Genomic DNA, 26,788 nt, shown 5'->3' on the forward strand with positions numbered 1-26,788 from the left:
CCCGTCCATCCCACTCCCTCCCCTTCCCCCTTGGTAACCACAAGTCTGCCCTCTATGACTGCACTTCTGCTTTGCAGATAGGTTCATGTGTTGGAGAAAGCATTTTTCAATCAGAAGTTTTGAACTCTTTCAATTATAGGTTCTCTTTGTGGCGGAAAATAAGGTACGTCACTCTGTGATATTGTGATACAATAATTATATGTTTGGTCTTGATTCCCATAACTGGCACAAGAGCTTCTAAAACCCTTGTAGTTTCCTGTGTGATAAGGGTATCTTTTGTTAAAATATTTGATCTTTGTCCCTAAGATCCGTGGAATCTCCAGAGGGTCTTTTTTACGTGCTAACAAGATGACTTTAGGGTCCCTAGAGAATTGTTGGGTGTGGAAAACCCACACATTTGTGATCGGAAGTAGAAATAGATGACTCCTAAAATGTCTCGAGTCTGTGCATGACCCAACACTGTAAATCAGCTATACTTCAATAAAATAAATTTGTAAAAAATAGTTTCCTGGGGTTCCCGTCGTGGTGCAGTGGAAACGAATCTGACTAGGAACCATGAGGTTGCAGGTTTGATCCCTGGCCTCTATCAGTGGGTTAAGGATCTGGCGTTGCCGTGAGCTATGGTGTAGGTCACAAATGCGGCTCGGATCTGGTGTAGCTGTGGCTGTGGTGTAGGCTGGCAGCTGTAGCTCCTATTAAACCCCTAGCCTGGGAACCTCCGTGTGCCGCTGTTGCAGTCCTGAAAGGACAAAAGAAAAAAAAAAGTTTCTTGTAAATGAAGAGTTTCAGTGAGTTTTGAACTCATTTGTTCAAAAATATAAAATGTGACGCTGTCCAATTAGTTCGCCACGACACAGACATCAGGAAAGATGTTCCCAAGCTTAACTGTAACCAAACCCTTTGTATGTTTGATAAATGAGATTGAAAAAGGCGTGCTGAGGAGCTCCCTTTGTGGCTCAGCGGTAATGAGCCCAACTGCTCTCCGTGAGGATGCAGGATTGACTCCTGGCCTCGCTCAGTGGGTTAAGGATCCTGCGTTGCTGTGGCTGTGGTGTAGGCCTGCAGCTACAGCTCCGATTCAACCCCTAGACTGGAAACTTCCATATGCAGCAGGTGCAGCCTTAGAAAGCAAAAAAAAAAAAAAAAAAAGTACATTTAGAGCCTCTGAGCCAGAATAGGCTCTGCTGTTGTACCTGTCATTCTTTATCACAATTACATGTTTCCACCTCTGTCTCCCCTGCTAGACAGTGTTCTCTCCCTGAGGGCAGGGATGTTTCTTTGAACTTCCTCTTCCAGCATGATTTCTGGAATATGGTAGAGGTTCGATAAACTTTTGTTAAACAAATGAATAAATGCAGTGTCTGTTCCTTGCTGACCGTGATTGAGAGTCTGCCATTTAGAGTCCTCTCTCCGATGGACAGAGATTGGTCCTCCGTTTCCATGAGATGAAAAGCCAGACTCACATGATACTTAAGAAAACTGCACGCTGTGACCCACCCTACCTACCCGGCTCTGCTCCCCTCCACGCAGCTCTGTTCTAGACACGTTTGGGGCTTCTCCAAACAACTCTGGTCTCTCCAAATTCTGCATGTTGGTCTGTTCCTTTGCCTGGAGGCACCTTCCTCCCATCCCTGCCAGTTAAAATCTGTTTAATCATCAGAGATTAAATCATCAGTCAAGAGACCCTGTTGTCTTCAGATGCAACTAGAGATTCTCATACTAAGTGAAGTAGGTCAGAAAGAGACAAATACCAAATGATATCCCTTCTATGTGGCATCTAAAATATAGCACACATGAACCTATCTACAGAACAGAAATGGACTCACAGACACGGAGAACAGACTCATGGTTGCTAAGGGGCAGGGCGGAGAGAGTGGGATGGACTGGGAGTTTGGGGTTAATAAATGCAAATGTTACATTTAGAATGGATAAGCAATGGACAAGCATTGTACAGCACAGGGAACTCTATCCAATTTCCTGGGATAGACCATGATGAAAGATAACATTTAAAAAAAGAATGTGTGTGTGTGTGTGTGTGTGTGTGTGTGTGTGTGTGTGTGTGTGTGTGACTGAGTCCCTTTTGCTATATAGCAGAAACTCGCACAACATTGTAAATCAACTATAATAATAATTTCAAATTTAAAAACAAACCTATTGGGAGTGCCCATTGTGGCTCAGTGGAAACAAACATGAGGATGCGGGTTCGATCCCTGGCCTCGTTTAGCAGGTTAAGGATCAGGCGTTGCCGGGAGCTTTAGTGTAGGTCACAGACGTGGCTCTAGTGTTGCTGTGGCAGCTGCAGCTCCTATTCAGCCCCTAGCTTTGGAACCTCCACATGCTCAGGTGCAGCCCCAAAAAAGCAAAACAAAACAAAACAACCCTGTTCTCTTCAGTCAGAAGTAATTGCTTTCTCCTCTGTGTCCTCGCGGAACTTTGTTCTAATTTCTCCTGTAGCCCTTATCACATTCTGGCGTGAATTATATTTATCTTATATCTCTTTTGTCATGTGAGCTTCTTGAGAGCAGGAGCTCTGAATTTTTCCTTTTATAACCCTTCATGCCTAATAATATGCTTTACAAGTTGGTAATACATAACATATGTTTAAAACATTCATTCTTTCTTTATGCAGACATTTATTACATGCCTAGAAGGTGAGAGGCCTGGTGAGAGGCACTAGGTATATTTTTTAAAAGATGAGAGCCTCTTGTCTATAAATGGTATACCTGGTGAAGGGACAGTCCTAGAGGAATATTATTGAACACAGGCTTTCTGCCCAGTGCACATAGAAGCCAACATCGTGGTATTCTTTTTTTTAAAAAAAAAATTATTATAGTTTATTTACAATATTCTGTCAATTTCTGCTGTACAGCAAAGTGACCCAGTCAAACATGTATATACAATTTTTTTCTCATATGATCTACCATGTTTATCACAAGTGATCAGACATAGTTCCCTGTGCTGTACAGCAGGACCTCATTGCTTATCCATTCTATTTTTTTAATTTTTTTAACTCAATGAATTTTATTACATGTATAGTTGTACAACAATCACCACACCCCAATCTTATAGCATTTCCATCCCTAACCCCCAGCCCGTCCCCCCAGCCCGTCCCCCCCACCCCCAACCTGTCTCCTTTGGAAACCAAGAGTATGTCAAAGTCTGTGAGTCAGTATAGTTCTGCAAAGAGGTTCATTGTGTCCTGCTTAGCCATTCGAGATGGAATAGTTTGCATCTACTAACCCAAAACTCCCAGCCCATTGCTTTTGATTAATGCAAGGAGCTTTATTTCAAGGTTGACTAGCAAGGAGACAGGAGGCAGGACTCAAATCTTTCTCCCCAATCTGGGATTCGGTTAAACTTTTATGAGTTAGGGAAGGAGAGGGGTGTGCAGACACACTGGCAGGGCAGGTGTCCATTGGTGGGCTTTGGGATGTGACTGTTTAGGGTAAGATGGGGTCAAGTGGGCTTCAGCACCAGCTTTTCCCGGACAGCGGACCCTTCGCCCCTGGTGTTCAGGGTCTGCTCACACCCCCGTCCTTTGGTTCTGAGGGGTGAAGGGTAGAAATTTTGGTTCCAGGTGTTACTTGAGGTCCAGATATTCCCCTCTGTTATCTGAGGTCCAGCTATTCCCCTTTGCCTGCGTAACTTGCGGGTTTGTTCCATTGTCTCTGAAAAACAACTTGGTATTTAGTTAGAAACAGGATCAGGCCAGTCTGGGCTAGTTCTGTGATTACATGAACAACTAAAAAGTTTCTTAAGTGTCAGAGGCTGTCTATGGAACCATTAGGTCAACTGGGAGTACAGAAATGAGAAATAGGAGTGATTCAAAGAGGAGGCGATATTTGAGTTGGGTTTTTCAGAAATGGGTCTTAACAGTGTGTCAGGCCGAGAGAGGAGAGAGAAAGAAAAAACTTCTCAGGAGTTCCCTTTGTGGCTCAGCAGTTAATGAACCTGACCAGGATCCATGAGGATGCGGGTTCGATCTCTGGCCTCGCTCAGTGGGTTAAGGATCCAGCATTACCATGAGCTGTGGTGTAGGTTGTAGACACAGCTTGGATCCACTGTTACTGTGGCTGTGGTGGAGGCTGGCAGCTGTAGCTCCGATTGGACCCCTAGCCTGGGAACTTCCACATGCCACAGGTGCAGCCCTAAAAAGCAAAAAAAAAAAAAAAAAAAGAAAAGAAAGAAAGAAAAACTTCTGACAAAGTGCACACAATTAAGCATAGTGCTTACAGGACTATGGGTAACTCAGGCCAGCCTAGGGCACTTGACCGAAGTAGCTGGCTGGAATCCATCTATTTCAGCAAACATTGTTGAACACCTAGTAGATGGTAGGTCACTTTTCCAGCAGAAGTGACTACATCAGGAACAAAAGAGCCAACCCCCCCAACCTTCATATTTATATTCTAGCTGGTAGGAGAGAGAAGATAATTAAAATATGTAGTCTATCAGATAGTACGCGCCATGGGGAAAGAGAAAGCAGGGAAGGGGATGAGCGTGGAGTTTACAATTTTCATAGGTTAGCCAGAGAAGGCCTCACTGAGAAGCTGACTTTTTTCTTTTTTTCTTTCTTTTTACAGCCACACCTGCAGCATGTGGAGGTTCCCAGGCTAGGGGTTGAATAAGAGCTATAGCCGCCGATCGCAGCCACAGCCACAGACACGTGGGATCTGAGCCATGTCTGCCACCTACACCACAGCTCATGGCAACATCAGATCCTTAACCCACTGAGTGAGACCAGGGCTCGAACCCACATCGATACTAGTTGGGTTCGTTCTGAGCCACAACAAGAACGCCTGAACCACGTCTTCATATTCATCCTGGAAGAGTAGAAGAGACTGCACAGACGACGGGAGAACTTTTCAAGCTCCCAGATGACTTAAAGTGCTGATGTCTTAAAAGACACACCAGCACAAGTCAGAAAGTGCTGCACACTTTCTGCCTCGTGCAGGAGGCTCTCCGCAGTGATCATCCTGACATAGTTCATTAAGCAGTGAAAAAAACGATTGCCATTTTATACCCATTCATTTATTTAATTTGGGGTTCAAGAAATGTCCTCGATACTAGAAGTGAAAAAGCGACCAGATCCTGAACTGGCCAAGTGGTGTCAGCTGTCCTCTGCTCCCATCCCCACCCTGTATCCTGGACAGAAGCTTCTTGTTGCTGTTTTCCTAATGTGTCTTTTTTTTTTTTTTTTTTTTTTTTCCTTTGTGACCCATTGCTTTTTTTTTTTTTTTTGTTTTGTTTGTTTTTTTTTGTTTTTTTTTGTTTTTGCTTTATCTAGGGCCTCTCCCGCGGCATATGGAGGTTCCCAGGCTAGGGGTCGAATCGGAACTGTAGCCTATACCACCAGCCTATACCAGAGCCACAGCAACGTAGGATCCGAGCCGCGTCTGCAGCCTACACCACAGCTCACGGCAACGCCAGATCCTTTAACCTACTGAGCAAGGGCAGGGATCGAACCTGCAACCTCATGGTTCCTAGTCAGATTCATTAACCACTGCACCACGACGGGAACTCCCCCATTGCTTTTTTAATTTAAAAAATTTTTTTATTATAGTTGACTTACAGTGCTCTGTCAGTTGCTGATGTATAGCAAAGGGACCTCATTATACATATATATACAAACTTTTTTGTTTGTTTGTTTTTTGGGTTTTTTTTTTTTTTGCCTTTTCTAGGGCCGCTCCCGCGGCACACGGAAGCTCCCAGACTGGGGTCTAATCGTAGCTGTAGCCCCCATCCTACACTAGAGCCACAGCAACTAGGGATCCGAGCCGCGTCCTCAACCTACACCACAGCTCACAGCAACGCCAGATCCTCAACCCACTGAGCAAGGCCAGGGATCGAACCCGCAACCCCATTGTTCCTAGTCAGATTCGTTTCCGATGCACCACGACGGGAACTCCAACATATATATACATTCTTTTTCTCACATTATGCTCCATCATTTGCATCACAAGTGACTAGATATAGTTCCCTATGCTGTACAGCAGGATCTCATGGCTTATCCACTCCAAATGCTGTGGTTGGCATCTACCGACCCCTAACGCCCAGTCCATCCTACTCCCTATCCCCCCGGCCCCCGCAACCACAAGTCTCTTTTCCAAGTTCATGAATTTGTTTCTCCCCAATGTGTCTTAAACCTGTTGGGATTGAAACAACTGGGTGTATTATGGAATGGCATTCGAAATCTCCATCAAATTTTAAGAAAAAAAAAAATAAGACAAAGAAATGTGCTAGGGGACTGCTCCATCCTCAGCCCTCTAATTCCTCAGAGGCATTTGTTGCTTCTCCTCTGCCTTTACAATGACACTGGAGGAGTTCCCATTGTGGCAGAGCAGAAACGAATCCGACTGGGAACCGTGAGGTCATGGGTTCGATCCCTGGCCTCAATCATTGGGTTAAGGATCCAGCGTTGCCATGAGCTGTGGTGTAGGTCGAAGACGTGGCTCAGATACTGCGTTGCTGTGGCTGTGGTGTAGACCTGTGGCTACAGCTCCAATTAGACCCCTAGCCTGGGAATCTCCATATGCCTCTGGTGCAACCCTAAAAAAACAAACAAAACAAAACAAAACAAAATGACACTGGAAAGTAGGCCAAGGTTGAAATGAACTCTTTAACTTTCGTTGCTGCAAGCAATATACTTCATTTTTCTTATGAGGCGATAGTGTCTTCCTTTAAGAAAATCTATCCTAAAAAAATGTAATAAAACAAGTACATTACAGAAAAGTTAAACACATTTCCTTTAAGGTAAGAATTCTGCAAACGTGATGCTCACTCATATACTGTTTTCTATTTGAGTTGCGTCGTTAAGTGTGATAAATTTGAGCACTGGGAATTTTTTCAAGTTGAAAAACAATCAGAAATTAGGATAAAATAGTTCACAGCTTATAAAATACCGAATGATATTATGATACGTACAAGATGCAACTCACATAGCAAATTTTAGGCAGTAAGTATTACATGAAAGATGTATTTGGGGTTATTCACCAAAAGAGGCCTGCGCAACCACTTTCATGGAGAGCTCGTGGACTGAAGTGTTCCCCAACTGAAATAGCCACCGGCCGATCATCATTTATGTTGATGATCAAAATATGTATTTTAATTTTATTGTGAATTGCCTGTGGTAAAATAGCTTTTGATATGTAATCTCATGAAAGATCTAGTGCCCCAGATGGTACATTATTAACATGGTAAGATAAGTTCACATAATTATATTAGGAATTTAAGCTCAGCAAGGGAAGGAAGTTTTATTTTCACACATACCTATCCAATGTATCTACATTGGCGCCCATTAGTAGATGTGCACTAAATATTTATGGAATGAACCATTACGGAATGTCCTGATTTGAACATGTATTAGCTTATTAATTTTGGGCTTGATCAAACTTTTATGTTGTTACCCCCTTAATGAGGCTTTTAAAAAATATAAATGACAGATAGTGTATTTTCTGATAAAGATTTATCCAGCGAACACAATATTCATCCACCTCACACCTTGGTTTCATCTGTGTGTGCATCTTTGCACACGCTTTCAATTTCATGTTTTATTGTAGTGTATTGTATTTTTTGTCTTTTTAGGGCCACACCCACAGCATATGGAGGTTCCCAGACTAGGAGGTCAATCAGAGCTACAGCAGCCGGCCTACACCACAGCCACAGCAATGAGGAATCCGAACCACATCTGCGACCTACACCACAGCTCACGGCAACGCCGGATCCTTAACCCACTGATCAAGGCCAGGGTTCGAACCTGCGTCCTCAGGGATGCTAGTCGGGTTCGTTACCACTGAGCCACAGTGAGAGCTCCCCTCAATTTCATATTTTAATCTGCATTTCTTTCTTCTATTTCCTAAAAAAAAAAAGAAAAAAAGAAAAAAGAAAAAACTGATTAGAAAATGCATTGTTTAATGTCAGGGGAAAAGGTACATGCATTGTTTAATGTCAGGGGAACAGGTACCCTGTTTTTCTTTTTTGTCTGGAAAAGGGGGAATGAAATTCCCTCAGAGAAATTAGTCATTTCGAGGCCCTAAAATTTACCAAGCCAGAAAGCTGCTTTTCAGAGCAAAGATCTCATTTGATATAGCCCATCTTAGTAGATTTTTTTTTTTTTTTGTCTTTTGTCTTTTGGCTATTTCTTGGGTTGCTCCCGCGGCATATGGAGGTTCCCAGGCTAGGGGTCGAATCGGAGCTGTAGCCACCGGCCTACACCACAGCCACAGCTATGCCAGATCCAAGACGCGTCTGCAACCTACACCACAGCTCACGGAAACGCCGGATCGTCAACCCACTGAGCAAGGGCAGGGACCGAACCCTCAACCTCATGGTTCCTAGTCGGATTCGTTAACCACTGCGCCACGACGGGAACTCCTAGATTTATTTTTAAAACTAGACAACTTACCAAACATGCACACTTCATTAAAAGGTTTGATTATCAGCAGGGCTTTGAATCGTGGAGGCATTCCTTTTTAAGTACGTGTTAATGCAGGGCTAGGCCATGTGAGGAGAGAAAGAAAGTAGGTTTTGAAAACTCTTTTGAAATCTTTGGCTTCCATCAGATGACTGTTTTGAGATGGCTATTTTCTCTCTGCTGTTCCCAGAAGCGCCTACCTCTGAAGAGCAGTGTTGCATCACAATAGACTTCCTTCCATAAATATTATCCCCCTAAGGTCTTCCTTCCTTTAGGGGTTTGTGAGGATTTTATGCATCTGGACCTATTGGTGGTGAGTGAGTGACTACCAAACAAACCACTTGTCCTCTGAAACAACTCTTTTAAGAGCTGGAGTCTTTTCAGTCACTTTGGCAGAAATCATATTTTGTTTATCTTATTAAAAGGACTTTTCCCCACAGTATTCAAAGTACATATAATAATACTATTTCTCTCTCACTGTTATCTGTTTTGTTACTCTACTGTATTTCCTCATACGATCTATTTTAAATCCCTCTGTAGAGATGAGTGATCTTGTGTTTCAAGAGTTTAAGTGATTGGCCAAACTATGAGGACGCAGATTGAGGCCAGAGGTGGTTTTTAACTGACAATGACGTGGTCATAGCTAATTTGTGTCTTCCTCTTTTTTTTTGTATTGAATGGTAACACTTTTTTTTTTTTTTTTGAGTGATTTTTATTTTGTCTGTTATAGTTGATTTACAATGTTCCGGCAATTTCTGCTGTACAGCAAAGGAACCCAGTCTCATATATATATATACATTTACATATATCTATATACACATTCTTTTTTTCACATTATCTTCCATCATGTTCCATCGCAAGTGACTAGATACAGTTCTCTGTGCTATACAGCAGGATCTCCTTGCCTATCCACTCCAAATGCGATAGTTTGCATCTATTAACCCCAAACTCCCCGTCCATCCTACTCTCTTTCTCTCCCCCTTGGCAACCACAAGTCTGTTCTCCAAGTCCACAAGTGTGTTTCTTTTCTGTAGATAGGTTCATCTGTGCCGTTTATTAGAGTCCACTTACAAGTGATATCATATTAATGACTGTTTTCATTTGAGGGCTTGGGGGAGTTTCTTTCCCAACATGGCAACATAAATTTGCCTTTTATGGGCAAGATAGGAAGGTGGTGTACAGGGAGCCCAGAATGTTTGTAAATGTCAATTAATTCTCAAATTTGTTCCTACCACCTGTGTCTCAGTCCCACTCTCTCTTTCATTAGTGATAATTATTATTAGCTCTTCTTAGCTTTATTTCACCACCTGTTTTCAAAATAAGCCTTGTGGAAATGGTATTCTTTTTTTTTTTTTGGCTTTTTGCCATTCCTTGGGCTGCTCCCATGGCATATGGAGGTTCCCAGGCTAGGGGTTGAATCAGAGCTGCAGCCACCAGCCTACGCCAGAAACGCGGGATCCGAGCCCCGTCTGCAACCTACACCACAGCTCACGGCAACGCCGGATCATTAACCCACTGAGCAAGGGCAGGGATCCAACCCGCAGCAACCTCACGGTTCCTAGTCGGATTCGTTAACCACTGCGCCACGACGGGAACTCCCTTATATATCTTTTTTTCTTCCTTCACCCTTATGTTTAAATATCACTGGTTTTCTTAAGGACAGTTAACCATACACCGGTTTAAATACCACTTGCTAAAATAGCATCCTCAAAGTAAACATCATTATTTTGAGATCTTTTGCTCCTCAATAAATTAGAAGATATGAGCTTTATGTACCTTTGTAAGCAGCAGGGCAAGAACAGATTGTGCTTGCTCTCTAGAGGACAATTTTTGTTCCTTATTTTGATAAAAACCTGGACTTAATTCAATCTAAGTACTTTTATTGCATCTGGAATCATTTTAAATCATTACTGAAATATTAATAACTCCAACTAAAAAAAAAAAAAACCCTTAAAATCACAGAGTCATAAAACGACTAGAGTTGAGCACCATATTTCTTTGAGTAACCCCTTTATCGACACAGACTTTAATTGACGGACAGCTTTAGTTAATAAGACAATAAGAAGTGAGAACAATTGGTGCTGGCATAAACGTTGGCAATTAGCCAAACATTCGAGTTAATTCCTCAAGCATTGCTGGTAACCGTTGTGTACTAGAAAGACCTTTATTCAACCATGGGCTACAGAAATGTTACTAAGATGTGTTTTCTTCTCCCCAATGTTGTTGCAATTGTTGCCTCTCTTTCAGCTTTTATGAACTTATGTTTCACAGCTGTTCTTAATAGGAACAAATCATAATAGAATGGAACTTGTAGCAAATAAAATATCCTCTTAGGGCCATTGCTTATGTGTTTGGAGAATTAATTATCTTCTAGTCCAAGATGCTTCTAAATATAGAGCAACATTTTAAATCAAATGTTTTCTGAAAAAGAATCATTGTAGCATCGAAGAGTTCATAGTCTACCTGTGATAAGAATCATCTTATCACTTATTCAGTTGAAGTATATAATATTGTAAGATACTTTGAACAACAAGCTATTTTTGTATTGTATTAAGTACTATGCAGAAGATAGTGGGATATTTTCTAGTCTTACATCATAAGAGACTTACTGACATATAAGCCAACCCATTTTTTAAAATTGAATATCATTTTACATATTTTACTATCCTTGGCTTTTTATTTTTTTTTTGGTTTTTAGGGCTGCACCCGTGGCATATGGATGTTCCCAGGCTAGGGGTCGAATCGGAGCTGCAGCTGCCAGCCTACACCACAGCCACACCAGATCCAAGCTACATCTGCGACCTACACCACAGCTCATGGCGACGTGTTGGATCCCTAACCATGAACGAGGTCGGGGATCGAACCTACATCCTCATGGATCCTAGTCAGGTTCATTAACTGCTGAGCCACAAAAGGAACTCCTAACCTTCACTTTTCCTTTGATATATAAGTCAAGGGAGCGATAATAAAAACAGAACAAAACCACTTTTTTTTTCCCGTTAAGTTCCCCCTTCTCCCAGCCTACTCCGCTGAAAGCGATGATTCCTGTTTGTATTTATCCTTACAGGCAGTCCCTTTGGGGAATCGTCAGATTTGTGCTTGTTCCCTCAAATCTATAGTTTTTATTTCTAGCTCTCAAGTCTTTTGAGAACTCTAATTTGACAGATTGTATGCTATCAGAATTCAAGTGATATAGAACCATTTCATTGGCCTTTTAAAAGAACAGCTTGCATTTCCTGTTCTTAATCTGCTATGAACACTATAATTATTCAGGTAATGACCGAATTTCCTTTCTACTGACAATGATGCAAGAGTTCCTTTTTCCATTTCAGTACTGGGAGGTGTCATGTTGTTGCCCATTAAATATGTGACAGCTGAGGTGAGAAATTCGCTCTATTGCTATAAAAATCTGTGTGAACACATCTCTTTCTCCTCCTCGCCCGCTGCCTTCTGTATGGCCAGAATATTAACAGGGAATTTAAGTGATAGTAATTAAACGCTGTTCTCATTTGTTTAAAATCCTAAAAATTCATGTTTAGCAGAAGACAGCATCAAGTGTATCCTTCAGTAAACTTATGAGGCCCAGGAATATGAAAAAAAAAAAATGGTTCTATAACTGTATATCTTTTTTTTTTTTTTTTTTTTTTGTCTTTTTGCCTTTTCTAGGGCCACTCCCCCAGCATATGGAGGTTCCCAGGCTAGGGATCGAATCGGAGCTGTAGCTGCTGGCCTACACCACAGCCACAGCAACAAGGGATCGGAGCCTCATCTGCGAACTACATCACAGCTCCCGGGAAGGCCAGATCCTTAACCCACTGAGCAAGGCCAGGGATCAAACCCGCAACCTCATGGTTCCTAGTCGGATTCGTTAACCACTGAGCCAGGACGGGAACGCCTGTATATCATTATATTGCACAAGAACCATTCTATGTGGATGAGCACTGATATACGTCACAATATATTTTCACTTAACATCCCCCAAGGCTTTATTTTAGACACATTTCAATTTGAATATCCGTGACGATAAAAGAATAACTTTGGATTCTTTGTAACACATAGGGCTAGGGCTAGGGCTAGAGAAAGCGGTAGATCACCTGCTTTAGATCCTGACGGGGAGCCAGGATCATGGGGGTAGGAGCTTAGAAGAGCGGTCAGGAATGGCAATCAGCCCAGGGAATTAACTAAAGAAACCCATCACTATTTAGCCAGGTTAGAGGGAGAAGCCTTTCAAGGGTGGTGCAAAAAAGGCCAGAGAGTCTGTCGACTCTGACACAGAAATTACCTGCTACAATAATAAGTTTAAATTCAACTCAATTATTGTGTCCATGATGGACGTAAACCATCTCCCCCTCAGTCCCCTGACTAGTCAACCCCAAGAGTATTTCTCAACATGACTGTACTTTCTAGTATCCACTATAAATGAATGAGAGAGATTCCTATTATCAATGAATAAGGAAGATTCTCTAAGAGAGACAGCCTTAATCTAAGCCAACATTTACTACAAAGGGTTCTATCGGTCCAGATTCTCTGTTAAAAAAAGAGTTCCATAACCTAAAATATTTGGAAGTCTCTATACAGCATGTTATCCTATAAGCTACCGTGTTGATTTTTTAATTTTTAGGATTTTTGGAGTTCCTGTTGGGGCTCAGTGAAAACGAGCCCAACTAGTATCCGTGAGAATGCAAGTGTGATCCCTGGTCTTGCTCAGTGGGTTAAGACTCCAGCGTTGCCCTGAGCTCTGGTGTAGGTTGCAGACATAGCTTGGATCCCATGTTGCTATGGCTGTGGCGTAGGCTGGCAGGTGTAGCTCCAATTCAGCCCCTTGCCTGGGAGCTTCCATATGCTGTCTGTGTGGCAATAAAAATAAAATAAAATAAAATAAAATAAAATAAAATAAAATAAAATAAAATAAAATAAAATAAAATAAAATAAAATAAAAGCATTTATGTTCATTTCATTGGTGCATTCATTTATTCAACAAGATTTATTAAATTCATCCTGTGAGACAGACATCCATTAGGAGCTAGGGACAGGATGGAGAGGAAGGCAAATATAGTCTACACTTTTTTTTTTTTTTTTTTTTTTTTGTCTTTTTAGGGCTGCACCCATGGCATATGGAGGTTCCCAGGCTAGGGTCTCATTGGAGCTACAGCCCCTGGCCTACGCCACAGCCACAGCAACGCGGGATCCTTCACCCACTGAGCAAGACCAGGGATCAAACCCGCAACCTCACAGTTCCTCGTCAGATTCTTTAGCCCCTGAGCCACCACGGGAACTCCCAAATGTGGTCTATACTCTTCGATCTTCAGTCTGTGTAGAAAGAGAGTAAAATAAGCACCTATAATATAATGTGTTAAGGCCTGAAATAGGGGAGAGCCCGTATTCAAAGGGAACATCCAGAAAGGCCACGTCACTGGTCTAAAAAAGGGTCCAGAAGGGGTTTTCTAAGAAGTACCATCTGTGCTAAAAACCTGACGATAAGTAGAAGTTACGCAGAGAAGGAACTTCCGGTCACAACAGCACCAATAATGATCACAACAAACGGCTAAAGCTGGCACGCAGGTTTATTCTTTCTTTCTACCTGCCACATATTGTGCTGGATGCTAGAACACGATGGAAGATAATATAAGAAAGTAAGAAAGAAATACAATGTAGGAAACAAAACGTATATACATTCTTATATATATGCGTGTGTGTGTGTGTGTGTGTGTGTGTGTGTGTATACATAGATATATGTATGACTGGGTCACTTTGTGGGACAGCAGAAATGGGCACAAAATTGTAAATCAACTATCCTTTAATGTAAAAAAAGTAATAACGTATAAAGCTTTGAAATATTGTCAATATTTTAAAATATTGTGTTTATGTAATACAAATACATATTTCTAATTTCTCCCCTTCACCCTCAGGAAGTGATTTTGAGGGGGTGAAAAGTCACAAGGGAACTTAGTGGAAGAGAACAAGAGTAGAGAACCTGGATAATCTGTAAACTTGGGTTAATTCCCAAACCCTTGAAACTTACTTACATTGACGTCTACAAAACCCTGTTGCCCGGGGCATTTCATTTGCTCTCGTTATTCATTTTGGGAAAAGCTGGATGGTGAACTAAAAGAAAAAAAGAAAATGCTCCTGTGTTTTTATGCATGATCACCTGTCAGCTCATTTCCTTACTAACTGGAGACTGTGTTGCTTTCACTTTAGGGACACCACGGTACAATCCCTTACTCTTCAGCCTTCTGTTAAAGATGGACTTATTGTGTATGAAGACTCACCCCTGGTTAGTAATACAATTATATGAATACTTTCGACTGTAGTTTTTGAATGAGAATGATATTTCAGCCTTTTGGGCTGTATAAAATAGCGCTCCAAAGTCCACTGTTAGTCCCTCTTCGTCTATTCTGCATATTGCTTCTGGATTATTTAATGTATAAAATATAGCTCCAAAGCCCACTGTTATCACGTCTGGACTTGTAAGTCTTTTTATTTTATTTTATTTTAATTTTTTTTTTTTTTGCTTTTTAGGGCCACACCCGCGGCATATGGAGGGTCCCAGGCTAGGGGTCGAATCAGAGCTATAGCTGCCAGCCTACACCACAGCTCACGGCAATGCCAGATGCTTAACCCACCGAGCGGGGGCAGGGATTGAACCCGCAACCTCATGGTTCCTAGTCGAATTCGTTTCCGCTGCACCATGACGGGTACTCCCGGGCTTATAAGTCTTTAATTACATCCTATAACTTAGTGAGACGAAGCACATATTTTTTGGTCTGGAACTCAAGTTTTTGGTGGTAGAGGCCTGATCTATCCTTTCCGGCCCTATCCTCTCTTGTGTTACATTTAACCAAGATAGACTATGCATATTCACTCTTTCCTCAATAGGCCACAGGATTTGAGTTTGACCATTGATTCTCTTGACTGTCCATCTCTTCGCTATAATACTGATCTCTTACAGTTATATACTCTCTTAGAACCATCAGAAGTGCAGTGTTCTAATATCCACTCTGGAATCCTCTTAACCCTGTGACACTTTAATTTTTCGATTTGTTTTCCTTGTTTTAATGCTCCCCTACCCTATGGGGTAAAATGCTGCAGACATCACCACCATAGGAATAATTATGATGCTAAAGGAAAATAATTACTGCCAAGTTAGCAGTTTAGTAACTCTGGGGACCTTTTGGTAGAGATCCATAAATTTCATTTCCAGCTCTGCTGCAGATGTTTTTGTGATATTGTATTTATAACTTACAGAAAACCACCTCTTATAAATCCAAAGTGACAAGTGCTGAAATTTTAAAAGCGTTTGCTTTCCTTTTTTTGTTTATGATGAATGTTCTGTCTTCAAAGGTTAAAGCAGTAAAGTTGGGTCATGTTCTGGTAATAGATGAGGCAGACAAAGCCCCGACAAATGTCACCTGTATTTTAAAAACTCTCGTAGAAAATGGAGAAATGATTCTCGCAGATGGAAGACGCATAGTTGCAAGTGAGTATCAAAAAGCAACTTTTCTTTCAGTATATGCAGTTTTTCTCTGGTGTCAGAGCACATACTTGGCTACTTACCTACAAGCAACACACACAAGTTCAATATAGGTCAGGTTGTTCGTACTGACAATTCTTTAAAAAAATTAATACGTCTGAACCGAGATTTGTCAAAGATGAATGAAATGCTCATCTTGCAACATTTCAATAGTAGTTTTAAGACAAATCAGCTTCATATTTTTTCTACTCGGAGAATACAAACGTATAATCCTTTTCTACTCATCTCTCAATTTGTGTGCAATTTGCTTTCTTTTATTGATATCTGGAATTTTTTTGAATGCTACCATGTTTCTATGACTCATAATATTAGAATTAATGTCAGTAAAAATTAGAAAAAATTGCTGGCCTTATTTATCATATATGTATGAAGATATGGGTATGTGTGTATACATATATATTACACACACAACACACCTGCTTCACGAAGAAATCATTCTCTGTTTTGGAGTATCTTCTTCCCTTTATTTTATTTTTGTTGTTGTGGTTAGGGAAAGTGTAGGTGGATAAATCTCGTAAGTCTGTCTCACCTACGAGGAAAAATCGTTTGTCTAATGCAATGTCAGGACACTTTCTAGTCTCTAATTTAAAATTGTTGTGTCGTGAAAAGACCTGAAGATCTATAACCAGCCATTGAAAATATGCAGTAAATAGCAAGATAACCAGACAAATTGAGATCAACCAAAACCCTTGGTGTTCCAAGAGAGCATATACCAAAGGCCCACACACTTGTCCAGGTTCATCACCATGGAGCTTTCTTCTTGGACGCTGTTATTGCAAGACTGCCGTTTCTGAGCTTAGGAAACGCAGCACTAATAAAAATATTCTAACATTTCAGTTTCACAATGAATTTATAGGGAAAAATGAGAATTTGAGTTACATAGCCTGATTTCTGTCTTTAGAAAGAGCATTCAGACTCTCAGGATTAGAATTCTGCCTGCCCTTTTCAGTGGCATTATGAGAACAGTGAAATGGAAAGTAAGAAAGAATTGCTGAAACACCTCTGTAGTTAAACAGTGACTATCTCAGAACAGTGAAATGGAAAGTAAGAAAGAATTGCTGAAACACCTCTGTAGTTAAACAGTGACTATCTCCTGATAACCTTTTACATTTTTTTTTTTTTGGTCTTTTTAGGGCTGCACCCATGGCACAGGGAGGTTCCCAGGCTAGGTGTCTAATCGGAGCTGTAGCCGCCAGCCTACTCCACAGTCACAGCAAGTCGGGATCCGAGCCCCATCTTCGACCCACACAGCAATGCCGGATCCTTAACCCACCAAGCAAGGCCAGGGACCGAACCCTCAATCTCAGGGTTCCTAGTTGGATTCGTTTCCGCTGCGCCACGACGGGAACTCCGACATTTTAAATATAAGAGCAGCTGAAGCTCTTTTGAATATGGTGTCAGAAAGCATCACTTCTACAGCTATGTTTTTCATTTTCTATGCTTTTTAAAAATTTTTGTTTTTTATTAGCATTTTGATTTTAGTTAACTACTTAAGTAAATTTTGCGTGTGGCCACATACCCTTGTTATTTGTCACTCGTAGAATTAATGGAGATCAAATGTTAAAACTAATGACGGTATTAGTATTTGGATATATGGCACAATGTAGTTTACTTGTTAGTATCATAAAAACGTATAAGTTTAAGTTCTTACAGATGCATCTCAAATGAAACTCCAGGTGCTTTACAACTATCATTTTTTAAAGACAGACAGCCTCAGGCTGAGACTTAAATAAACCCAGATGACAAGTGTTTCTTCTTAAAATAACCATAACGAAGGTTTTTACTATCTTAAATTATTGTTTGCACTGGTAGTTCTGTCTGAAATGTACATCGGCCAGTAATATATAATGTTCACTTCCTTTAATCCCTTAAACATTTGTGCAAGGAAATCTCCAGTCAACTCGAAATTACTGATTTTTATTTTCAGAACTATGGTAGAATCCCTTGAATGGAAATAAATCAATGAGTTGACTGTTCCAGACCTTTGTTCTACGTGGTTAAGTTTCAGAGTGCGTAATCTAAACAGGAATTACTGCTTAGGTGGACCATGGCTGGCTTTATGCAAAGTGATGCAGCTGCCGAGTTGATAAAAACTAAAGAATGGTTGGATTATTCTTTGAGTATCCATCGTTAGGGATTCTTATCTCTCTCTCTCTTTTTTTTTAAAGGATGAATAGCATCTCAACCCAGGTATAAATACCATAAGACAGCATTTAGACGTTTGCTTTTTTAAAATTTGTTTCTATTTTAATTTTTTGGCCATGGCGTGTAGTGACTTGATGGGGGATCTCAGTTCCCAGACCGAGGGTTGAACCCAGACTGCAGCAGTGAAGGTGCCAAATCTTAACCACTAGACCACCAGGGAACTCCCCCACGTTTGCTTTTTAGATGAGCAAAATTTAATTTATATAAAAATGCAAGTTCACAGAGTTCCTTGGCGGCTCAGTGGGTTAAGCATCCAGCATTGTCACTGCTTTAGCTCTGGTTACTGTTGTGGAATGGATTTGATTCACAGGAACTTCCCAAATAATTTGCAATACACTTTATCAGTATTCTGTTCTTCAGCAAACTTTTTTTTTGCAACCAAATTGTTACAACCAGATTTTTTGGAGTTGTTTTACAGTTGAACAGTGTGACTCCTTAGGTGATTTAAAGGCTGTAACTTGATACTCTTAGGAATTATTAAATATCAGTAACGAATAAAGAGAAATTTTGTTTTTCAGATTCTGCTAATGTCAATGGAAGAGAAAACGTGGTACTGATTCACCCTGATTTTAGGATGATTGTTCTGGCCAACAGACCTGGATTTCCTTTCCTAGGCAATGATTTCTTCGGTACCCTAGGTAAAAACAACAATGATAATAAAAACAGTGGTGCTAATAATAATGATAATAATGATGGCTTGGTCACAAGGCTGTAATGGCCATCACTGAGTGCTACCATGTGCTGTCATCATCTCAGCCAGAGTCCGTCATCCCAGTTTTAGAGAAAAATAGAACCTGATATTCAGAGATATATATATATATATATTTTGTCTTTTTGCCATTTTCTTGGGCCGCTCCCGTGGCATATGGAGGTTCCCAGGCTAGGGGTCGAATCGGAGCTGTAGCCACCAGCCTACACCACAGCCACAGCAACATGGGATCTGAGCCGAGTCTGCGACCCACACCACAGCTCATGGCAACGCCGGATCCTTAACCCACTGAGCAAGGCCAGGGATGGAACCGGCAACCTCAGGTTCCTAGTCGGATTCGTTAACCACTGAGCCACGACGGGAACTCCAGAGATATTCTTTTTCTAGGGTCACTAGAATCATGACTATGAGAGCTTGGCTTCCTTTCTAAGACGAACTGATTCCAGAGCCTGTTTTCTTAAACAGTTAAACTTTACCGTGTTGTTTAGCGCCTCTTAGAATAAAACACAGAAATAAGGAATGGTTTTTAGTGTTTGGTTTTTGTCACATCCCATAACTCTGAAAAGGTTTGAGGCCAGCTCCGAGGAGACTGATTCATGCTGATTAGAGAGGCTCTGGGGTGAACTGAATTATTAGGAGGCTTTACAAAGAATTTCTCTTCTCTGTGGCCAGGAGGTAATTCTGGATGCTGGGCATCCTCATACTCCACGTGAAGCAGGCTCCATCCTCTCGTAGAATTTTTGATCTGGAATTCCACATCAAGGAATTTATCCAAGGGAATTCCCCAGGCAATGATTTAAGTACAAGGATAGACAATATAGCATTGTTTATAGTAGCAAAAAAAACCCAAAACAAAACAGGAAGCAACCCAGATGTCTGACCAAATGAAACCAAAGAGAATTCTATTAACAGCCACACAGCAGATTTACTATGCAGCTGTTTTTAAAAAATGGCATGGGAGTTCCCCTTGTGGCTCAGTGGGTTAAGAACCCAACTAGTATCCACGACGATGCAGGTTCGATCCCTGGCCTCGCTCAGTGCTTTGAGGATCTGGTGGTGCTGCAAGCTGCAGTGCAGGTCACCGATGTGGCTTGGATCCAGTGTGGCTGTGGCTGTGGTGCAGGCCTGCAGCCGCAGCTCCACTTCACCCTCTAGCCTGGGAACTTCCATAGGCTGCAGATGTGGCTGTTAAAAAAAAAAAAAGGATAAGTTTACCCATGCTGATACAAAAAAAAAAAAAATCCTGAAAATACATTAAGTGAAACAATAGGTCAGAACTGTGCAGTGGTCTACCATTTGAATTAATAGAAAACAAAAGGCAAGAGAAGCAGGTGTACACGAATGTGCTCGTATACACGTAGAACTTCGCTGGAAGAGCACACGTCTCTCCCAGCCTCTTCTCTCCCTGACCTTGCTTCCATTCTGCTGTGTGCTGCTCTCCCCACCACTCACCCTCTCCCAGCCTCTCTGCTCTGCTGTCTCTTCCTTGAACCCACCAGCTGTGCCCTCTGTAGGGTTTTTACAGTGCCCGTACCTGCAGGGCCCTTCCCTCCAATATCTGCGTTTGCCTGATTGTCACTTTCTCAGTGAGGCCACGTGACAGGCTTCCTCCACCATCCCCAGTTCTGATGTCCTGTCCTGTGCTTTTCTTTTTCCCTTGAAACATAAAGTTTCTAACATTTGGAATTATTTGTTGTTGTCATTGTTGTTTTGTTTTGTCTTTTTAGGGCCGCACCACCCATGGCATATGGAGGTTCCCAGGCTAGGGGTCGAATCAGAGCTGTTGCTGCCGGCCTACACCACAGCCACAGCAATTTGGGATCCGAGCCGTGTCTGCCACCTACACCACAGCTCACGGCAACACCAGGTCCTTAGCCCATTGAGCAAGGCCAGGGATCGAACCCACATCCTCATGGATACTAGTCAGGTTCATTGACCACTGAGCCAGGACAGGAACTCCCTGTAATTATTGTTTATTGTCTCCCTATGTCAGAATATAAACTCCGTGAGGACAGGGGTTTTGTGGTTTTGGTCACTGATGTCCATAAAGTACCTAGAGTAGTACTTGGTACATAGAAGACATTTAAGAATAATCTGCTGAATGAATGAATGAACGAATAAGGGCTCAGTTACGGTTTTGCATTAGTGTTACATTCGATTTTCAGCAAAAAAAGACAAAAACTGTTTTTCACATTTGTATTTGAATGGGTTTAGCCCACAAGATACAACTTTGAAGTCATCGTGGGTGCATTTTATTCAGTTTCTCTCCTAAATATATAATAATGATAAAATAATGAGTTGAGTGATTTCTAAGTCAAAGTACTAAATAGTCTACCTTTCCAAAATGAACATATTAAATCATGCAAATCTATATGCTTTTACTTCCTCTGATCCCTTGTCTTTTGGATTATGAATCAGAATTATGTGAAGAAATTCATCTCTCTTGAGCATAGATCATATCTTTATAGTATGTTCCCAGCATCTCTCTTGAGCATAGATCATATCTTTATAGTATGTTCCCAGTTTTCTAAATTGGAGATGGAGGGAGTTCCCGTTGTGGCGAAGCAGAAACGAATCCAACTAGGATCCATGAGGATGTGGGTTTGATCCCTGCCTCAGAGGGTTAAGGATTCGGTGTTGCCCTGAGCTGTGGTATAGGTCACAGCCACAGCTTGGATCCTGAGTTGCTGTGGCTGTGTTGTAGGCTGGCAGCTGCAGCTCCGATTAGACCCCTAGCTTGGGAACCTCCATATGCCATCGGTGCGGCCCTAAAAAGGAAAAGAAGGGGGAAAAAAAATAGAGATGAAATATTTTGTGTTTCTACATTTCTGTTTCTTGATTTTAATATAGACATTGTCTTCACAGGTTCCAAAACCAGCTTGTAAAGTGTATTCTAGCAATTTGCACAAGATAGAAATCATTTAGAGCTTGATAAAACTAATTCCCCCCTTTTAGTATCAATAAAGAGGCATGCATAGAGATAGATATATATAAATATCTGGGGATAGTCAACCTGTGTTAAAGTTAAAAATGCAGTCTCAGAACCATGAAAAGTATTTTCCAATTTATGGAAAAGGAATAAATTATCATTATATATGTTTGTATATATGCATTTAAAAAATACTAATATACATATGGAAAAATATATACACTGAACTGTTAACTAACACCAGGTGCCTATGCGGGAGGAGTGGGATTGGCAGAGATGCAAGGGGACTTCTCTTTTTCCCTTTTTATATATGACTGTCTCCCAGGGAAATTGTATTCAAGTATTGCAGCATTTTTAACACAAGGAAGTCGATGCAGAATAAACCCTACATCACTCCGTTTCATCTTCTTTTGCTGTAGTCATTTGGGTTTTTTTCCTCTACGCCTATTGCTGGACGGGCTTTCAGTGCAGTTTTACACATTTTAAAATAGAAGTGCTCTGGTGAGCCACGCGTGACTTTTTAACACTCATTCTGTATCTCCCATGGTGTTATCATGGCTTAGTTGCATATTGAAGGTGAATCTTTTTGTTCTCTTGCAGGTGATATTTTTAGCTGCCATGCAGTTGACAACCCCAAACCCCACTCGGAGCTTGAGATGCTCAGGCAGTATGGCCCCAACGTCCCCGAGCCCATCCTTCAGAAGCTCGTGGCTGCCTTTGGAGAGCTGAGGAACTTAGCTGACCAGGGGACGATTAACTATCCGTATTCGACCAGAGAAGTTGTCAACATAGTCCGGCACTTACAGGTAGAGCCCACGCCTGTGCATAAAAGCCTCAAAGAAGCTGTCCGTCTTCTGTTTTTAGGCTGCCTGATTTATACCACGTCTTTCCATTTCTACAACTATAATACTGATTCAGATGATAGAATATGACGTGTCTAAATGTCAGTGAACATTTTAGGTTGAACCTTCTGAATTGACTTTGGCACAGGCCATGGCCATTACCAAGGAGCTCGGAATTGGGGTTGTTGGGGGCGATGGGGGAGCATAGGAGAGTGAAATAGCAAAGAAACTAACTTGTTCTCTTTCCCTCTGCTCTTCCCTCGTCTCTGTTCTCTGTACTTTTTCTGTTCTTTGACCCTTCTTTTCTTCTTCCTTTATCTTTTGATTCATTTATTCATAGACTTGTGCCTTCTCTAATACTTCTGTATAGATGGTCAACACTCTGCTTTAAAGAGCATTTTTTCAAGTTTTATTGACGTGTCGGTAATTTACATGGTTGTGATCATTTCTGCCGCCCCACAAAGCGACTCGGTCATCCATATCCACATCTCCTCAAATAGTACTTTTTATTTGGTCAATCCAGTACTTCCAGGCCGGAGATTTCAGGAAGCAATGGAAGTCCCCAAACACCAGGATCTAAACACAGATTTAACGTTGGAGAAAAAGAACTAACTCTCTTCCAATTCTGATATTTATTTAAAAAGACGAATATTAAGTCATCAGAGCAAACATCAAAAGAGAAAAGTGTTGTGTCTTTCTCCTGTCTGGTTATCTGCCCAAGGCTAGTAAAGAGGGGTCTGGCAAAGTTCATTTGACCATGATTGTTCTGTGAGTTTGGGAAATCTTTATAAGACTGTGTATTTTGTCTCATGATAAGGGAATTTTCTTTTTCTTTTTCTTTTTTTTTTTTTTTTTGATTACAGAAATTTCCCACTGAAGGTCTCTCCAGTGTGGTGAGGAATGTGTTTGACTTTGATTCCTACAATAACGACATGAGGGAGATTTTGATTAACACGTTACACAAACACGGGATACCGATCGGAGCGAAACCCACCAGTGTGCAGCTGGCAAAGGAGTAAGGCAAACCCATTATTGATAACGTACTCTTGAGTGTTACTGTTGTGATTCTCAAAGGCCCAGCCTTCTGAATCTGCTGCTATACTTTACCAAACTGAGGTGGTTGGAAGTTAATGTTCCATGAGTCAGCCCTTAAGTATATGTTGCTATGTGCAGGCTGGATTCCAGTGAAATGGCATTATTTATAGGCCTGTAAATTGAAAACTTCAGCTATTTTGAATGTCCCATGAGTAGATGTAATGTCATCAAATAAAGGGAAATATTTGTTTCTTTAACAGTCTCTGTCCTTTTGTTGAATTAGTATGACTTTCTTTTTTTCCTAATCTGGTGCAAAATCATCGTACCAACATGAAAACGACATAAAGAGAAAATATGTATTTTAATTAAGATGATCTCATTTCGGTCACCATGTGTTTTCTGGTATGAAAGTTCTCTAAATTTCTAGTCATATTAGTTTGAGATTTGGGGTTACTCATTTCAACGTGACAGATGAAAGAGGCAGGGAAAACAGGTGGGATTGTTTCATGTAGGCTAGTGGCCTGCCTTTTATTTTGTAATTACAGGCTACATGCTTACCCTTAGTGAAGAACCTTGCAAATACTATGTTGTTGACCAGAAAGATAACTGACAGGATTTATTAGTAGGATAATTGTCAGTGAAAATTCACAAGAAAATAGTTTTAAATATGCATGATTTATCGATAATGTAGCTAATGCTATTTTTGTCTATTTAAAAAAAGTCTATTATCATAAATTTCCAAGAGACAAAAATTACTTTTAAATTATTATTTAACTTTAGTCTCATATAGGAAGCAGTCTCTACCTTCCTTAGAAAAATATTATTAAATATATTAATGATTAGTCCATAGTGTGCGTGTGTGTATATATACACACGTGTACATATATATTCTAAGTGTATACATCATTATTTATTCTTTGAAGTTATTCTAAAACTTGTTAGAATATATGCCACTAAAAATTAATTGTTGTACAGCAGAAATTAGCGTGACACTGTAAATCAACTATACTTTTTTTTAAATGTAAAATAAATTTTACATTTAAAATAAATAAATTAAGAATCTCTTAAAGAGAAACAAATATTTCCCTTTTCTGGTTTAAGTACAATAAGGAATTGTGTTAGAAATTATCAGTGAGTTGATATTATGCTATCAATGAGTTAGTAAAAAATTTTTTTGAGTAGTGATTTGGTGTCAGTTGCTAATACATATACTTTTCTACAAAATACTATTTTACTGATTGATTAGCGGTATTATGGGCATTTTGAAATTAGTTTGGCAATTTCATGGGTATAGCTTATCTTCTTTATTAGAGAGTTCAAGAAATGTTTAGTAAAGTTTTATAGTAAAGCAAACTTCTCTTAGTACTCATGTTTTTTACTTCCTTTTTACAAATTATATTGTGATTTTGAACTGGAAATAAGATGCTTTTCTTACCATTAACAAATTTCTATAATTAGAAGTTCTGGCTTCATGGAAACCAGGCTTATGATTTAAAAATAACTTTTTTGACTCCTATGCAACTTGAAATAAAAATTCAAATACATTTTTGCTGATAAGATCCATCGAAAGAAAATCGTTAGCACTTTGAGTTTCTAAGGAAGTCAGATAAAATGATGGAGCTTATTTATTGCCATCGCCAGTTCTAAACTGAAACATTCTTGCTGTGGCTGGTTAATTGTTGCCATGGCAAGTTAATTCCAACTCTAGTACAGACTTACCAGGTGGTTGCAAAAGTACATTGAGCCTGGAAACAAGATGGTCACACTCAAGCCCAAGACCAGGATGGAAAGACCTAGCTGTCCACCCGCTGCATTTAGCTGAAAATAGACTTAGAGCAGATGTGGGGGATGTGTGAATTTTCCTTGGAGGTGGAAAAAATAGTAGACTCTGGTTTGCATATCCAAAGCATTTTTTTCCCCTCACCTGTAAATTGCAATAACTTGAGCAGCTCAAACTAGTCATGTCCTTTTATGACCTTTTGGTGAAATCCATGGGTTCCATGCATCTTCTTTCTGTGGAATTATCAGCCGTGTACTTTGAGAGGGTAGCTTGGTAAGGTGAAGAGAGCAGTGTCCTGGGAATTCAGCAGTTAGTCCCATGTTCAACCTGTGTGTCTAGGTCAGATAAAGAAACCAATATTACCCTGTCCATAAAATGAGGGCATTTTGGAGTTCCCGTCGTGGCGCAGTGGTTAACGAATCCGACTAGGAACCATGAGGTTGCGGGTTCGGTCCCTGCCCTTGCTCAGGGGCGTTGCCGTGAGCTGTGGTGTAGGTCGCAGACGCGGCTCGGATCCCGCATTGCTGTGGCTCTGGCGTAGGCCGGTGGCTACAGCTCCGATTCGACCCCTAGCCTGGGAACCTCCATATGCCGCGGGAGCGGCCCAAAGAAATAGCAAAAAGACAAAAAAAAAAAAAAAAAAAAAAATGAGGGCATTTTATTATAGATAACTTACCCATATAACATATCATCTAGTTCAGACATTTTTGAGAATGAAAGGGGGCTCTATTAATAACTCTGTAACTCTGTAATAACTCTATTAGCAACTCTGTAAATAGAGATGCACAATAAGACTGTCTTCGTGAGGCCAGAATATGTTTTATCTTTATAAGGGTTAATAAGGTTCCTTCCTCTTCTCACGTCCTTTGCATTTTAATGTAATCTTTATTTTCTCTCATCAGCAAAAACAAATGCAAAAGAGGTGATACTAGAATACTCTGGTGACACAGTGGGTTAAGGATCTAGTGTTGTCACTGCAGCAGCTTGGGTCTCTGCTATGGTGCAGGTTTGATTCCTACCCGGGATCTTCCACATGCCACAGGGTTGGCCAAAAAAAAAAAAAAAAAAAAAAGAAGAGACAAAAAAAAAGGAGTTCCCATCATGGCGCAGCGGACACGAATCCAACTAGGAACCCCGAGGTCGCAGGTTCGATTGCAGGCCTCACTCAGTGGGTCAGGGATCCAGCGTTGCCGTGACCTGTGGTGTAGGTTGCAGATGTGGCTTGTTGCTGTGGCTGAGGTGTAGGCCCGTGGCTGTAGCTCCGATTAGACCTCTAGCCTGGGAACCTCCATGTGCCGCAGGTGTGGCCCCAAAAAGCAAAAAAAGAAAAAAGAAATGATACTA

General features: G+C 40.8%; 1 protein-coding gene across 1 annotated transcript in view; it reads left to right on the top strand.

Moving 5' to 3' along the window:
* The window catches only part of VWA8 (von Willebrand factor A domain containing 8), a 390,508-nt gene that overhangs the window by 193,880 nt on the left and 169,840 nt on the right, over positions 1–26,788 (top strand). The window contains 5 exon segments of the mRNA XM_021065625.1: positions 14,612–14,687; positions 15,755–15,890; positions 18,668–18,787; positions 22,388–22,593; positions 23,493–23,644. Of these exon segments, the coding sequence (XP_020921284.1) occupies positions 14,612–14,687; positions 15,755–15,890; positions 18,668–18,787; positions 22,388–22,593; positions 23,493–23,644 (690 nt within the window).

This window comes from Sus scrofa, chromosome 11 (genome assembly GCF_000003025.6).
Source record: "Sus scrofa isolate TJ Tabasco breed Duroc chromosome 11, Sscrofa11.1, whole genome shotgun sequence".
NCBI classification, from domain to species: domain Eukaryota; kingdom Metazoa; phylum Chordata; class Mammalia; order Artiodactyla; family Suidae; genus Sus; species Sus scrofa.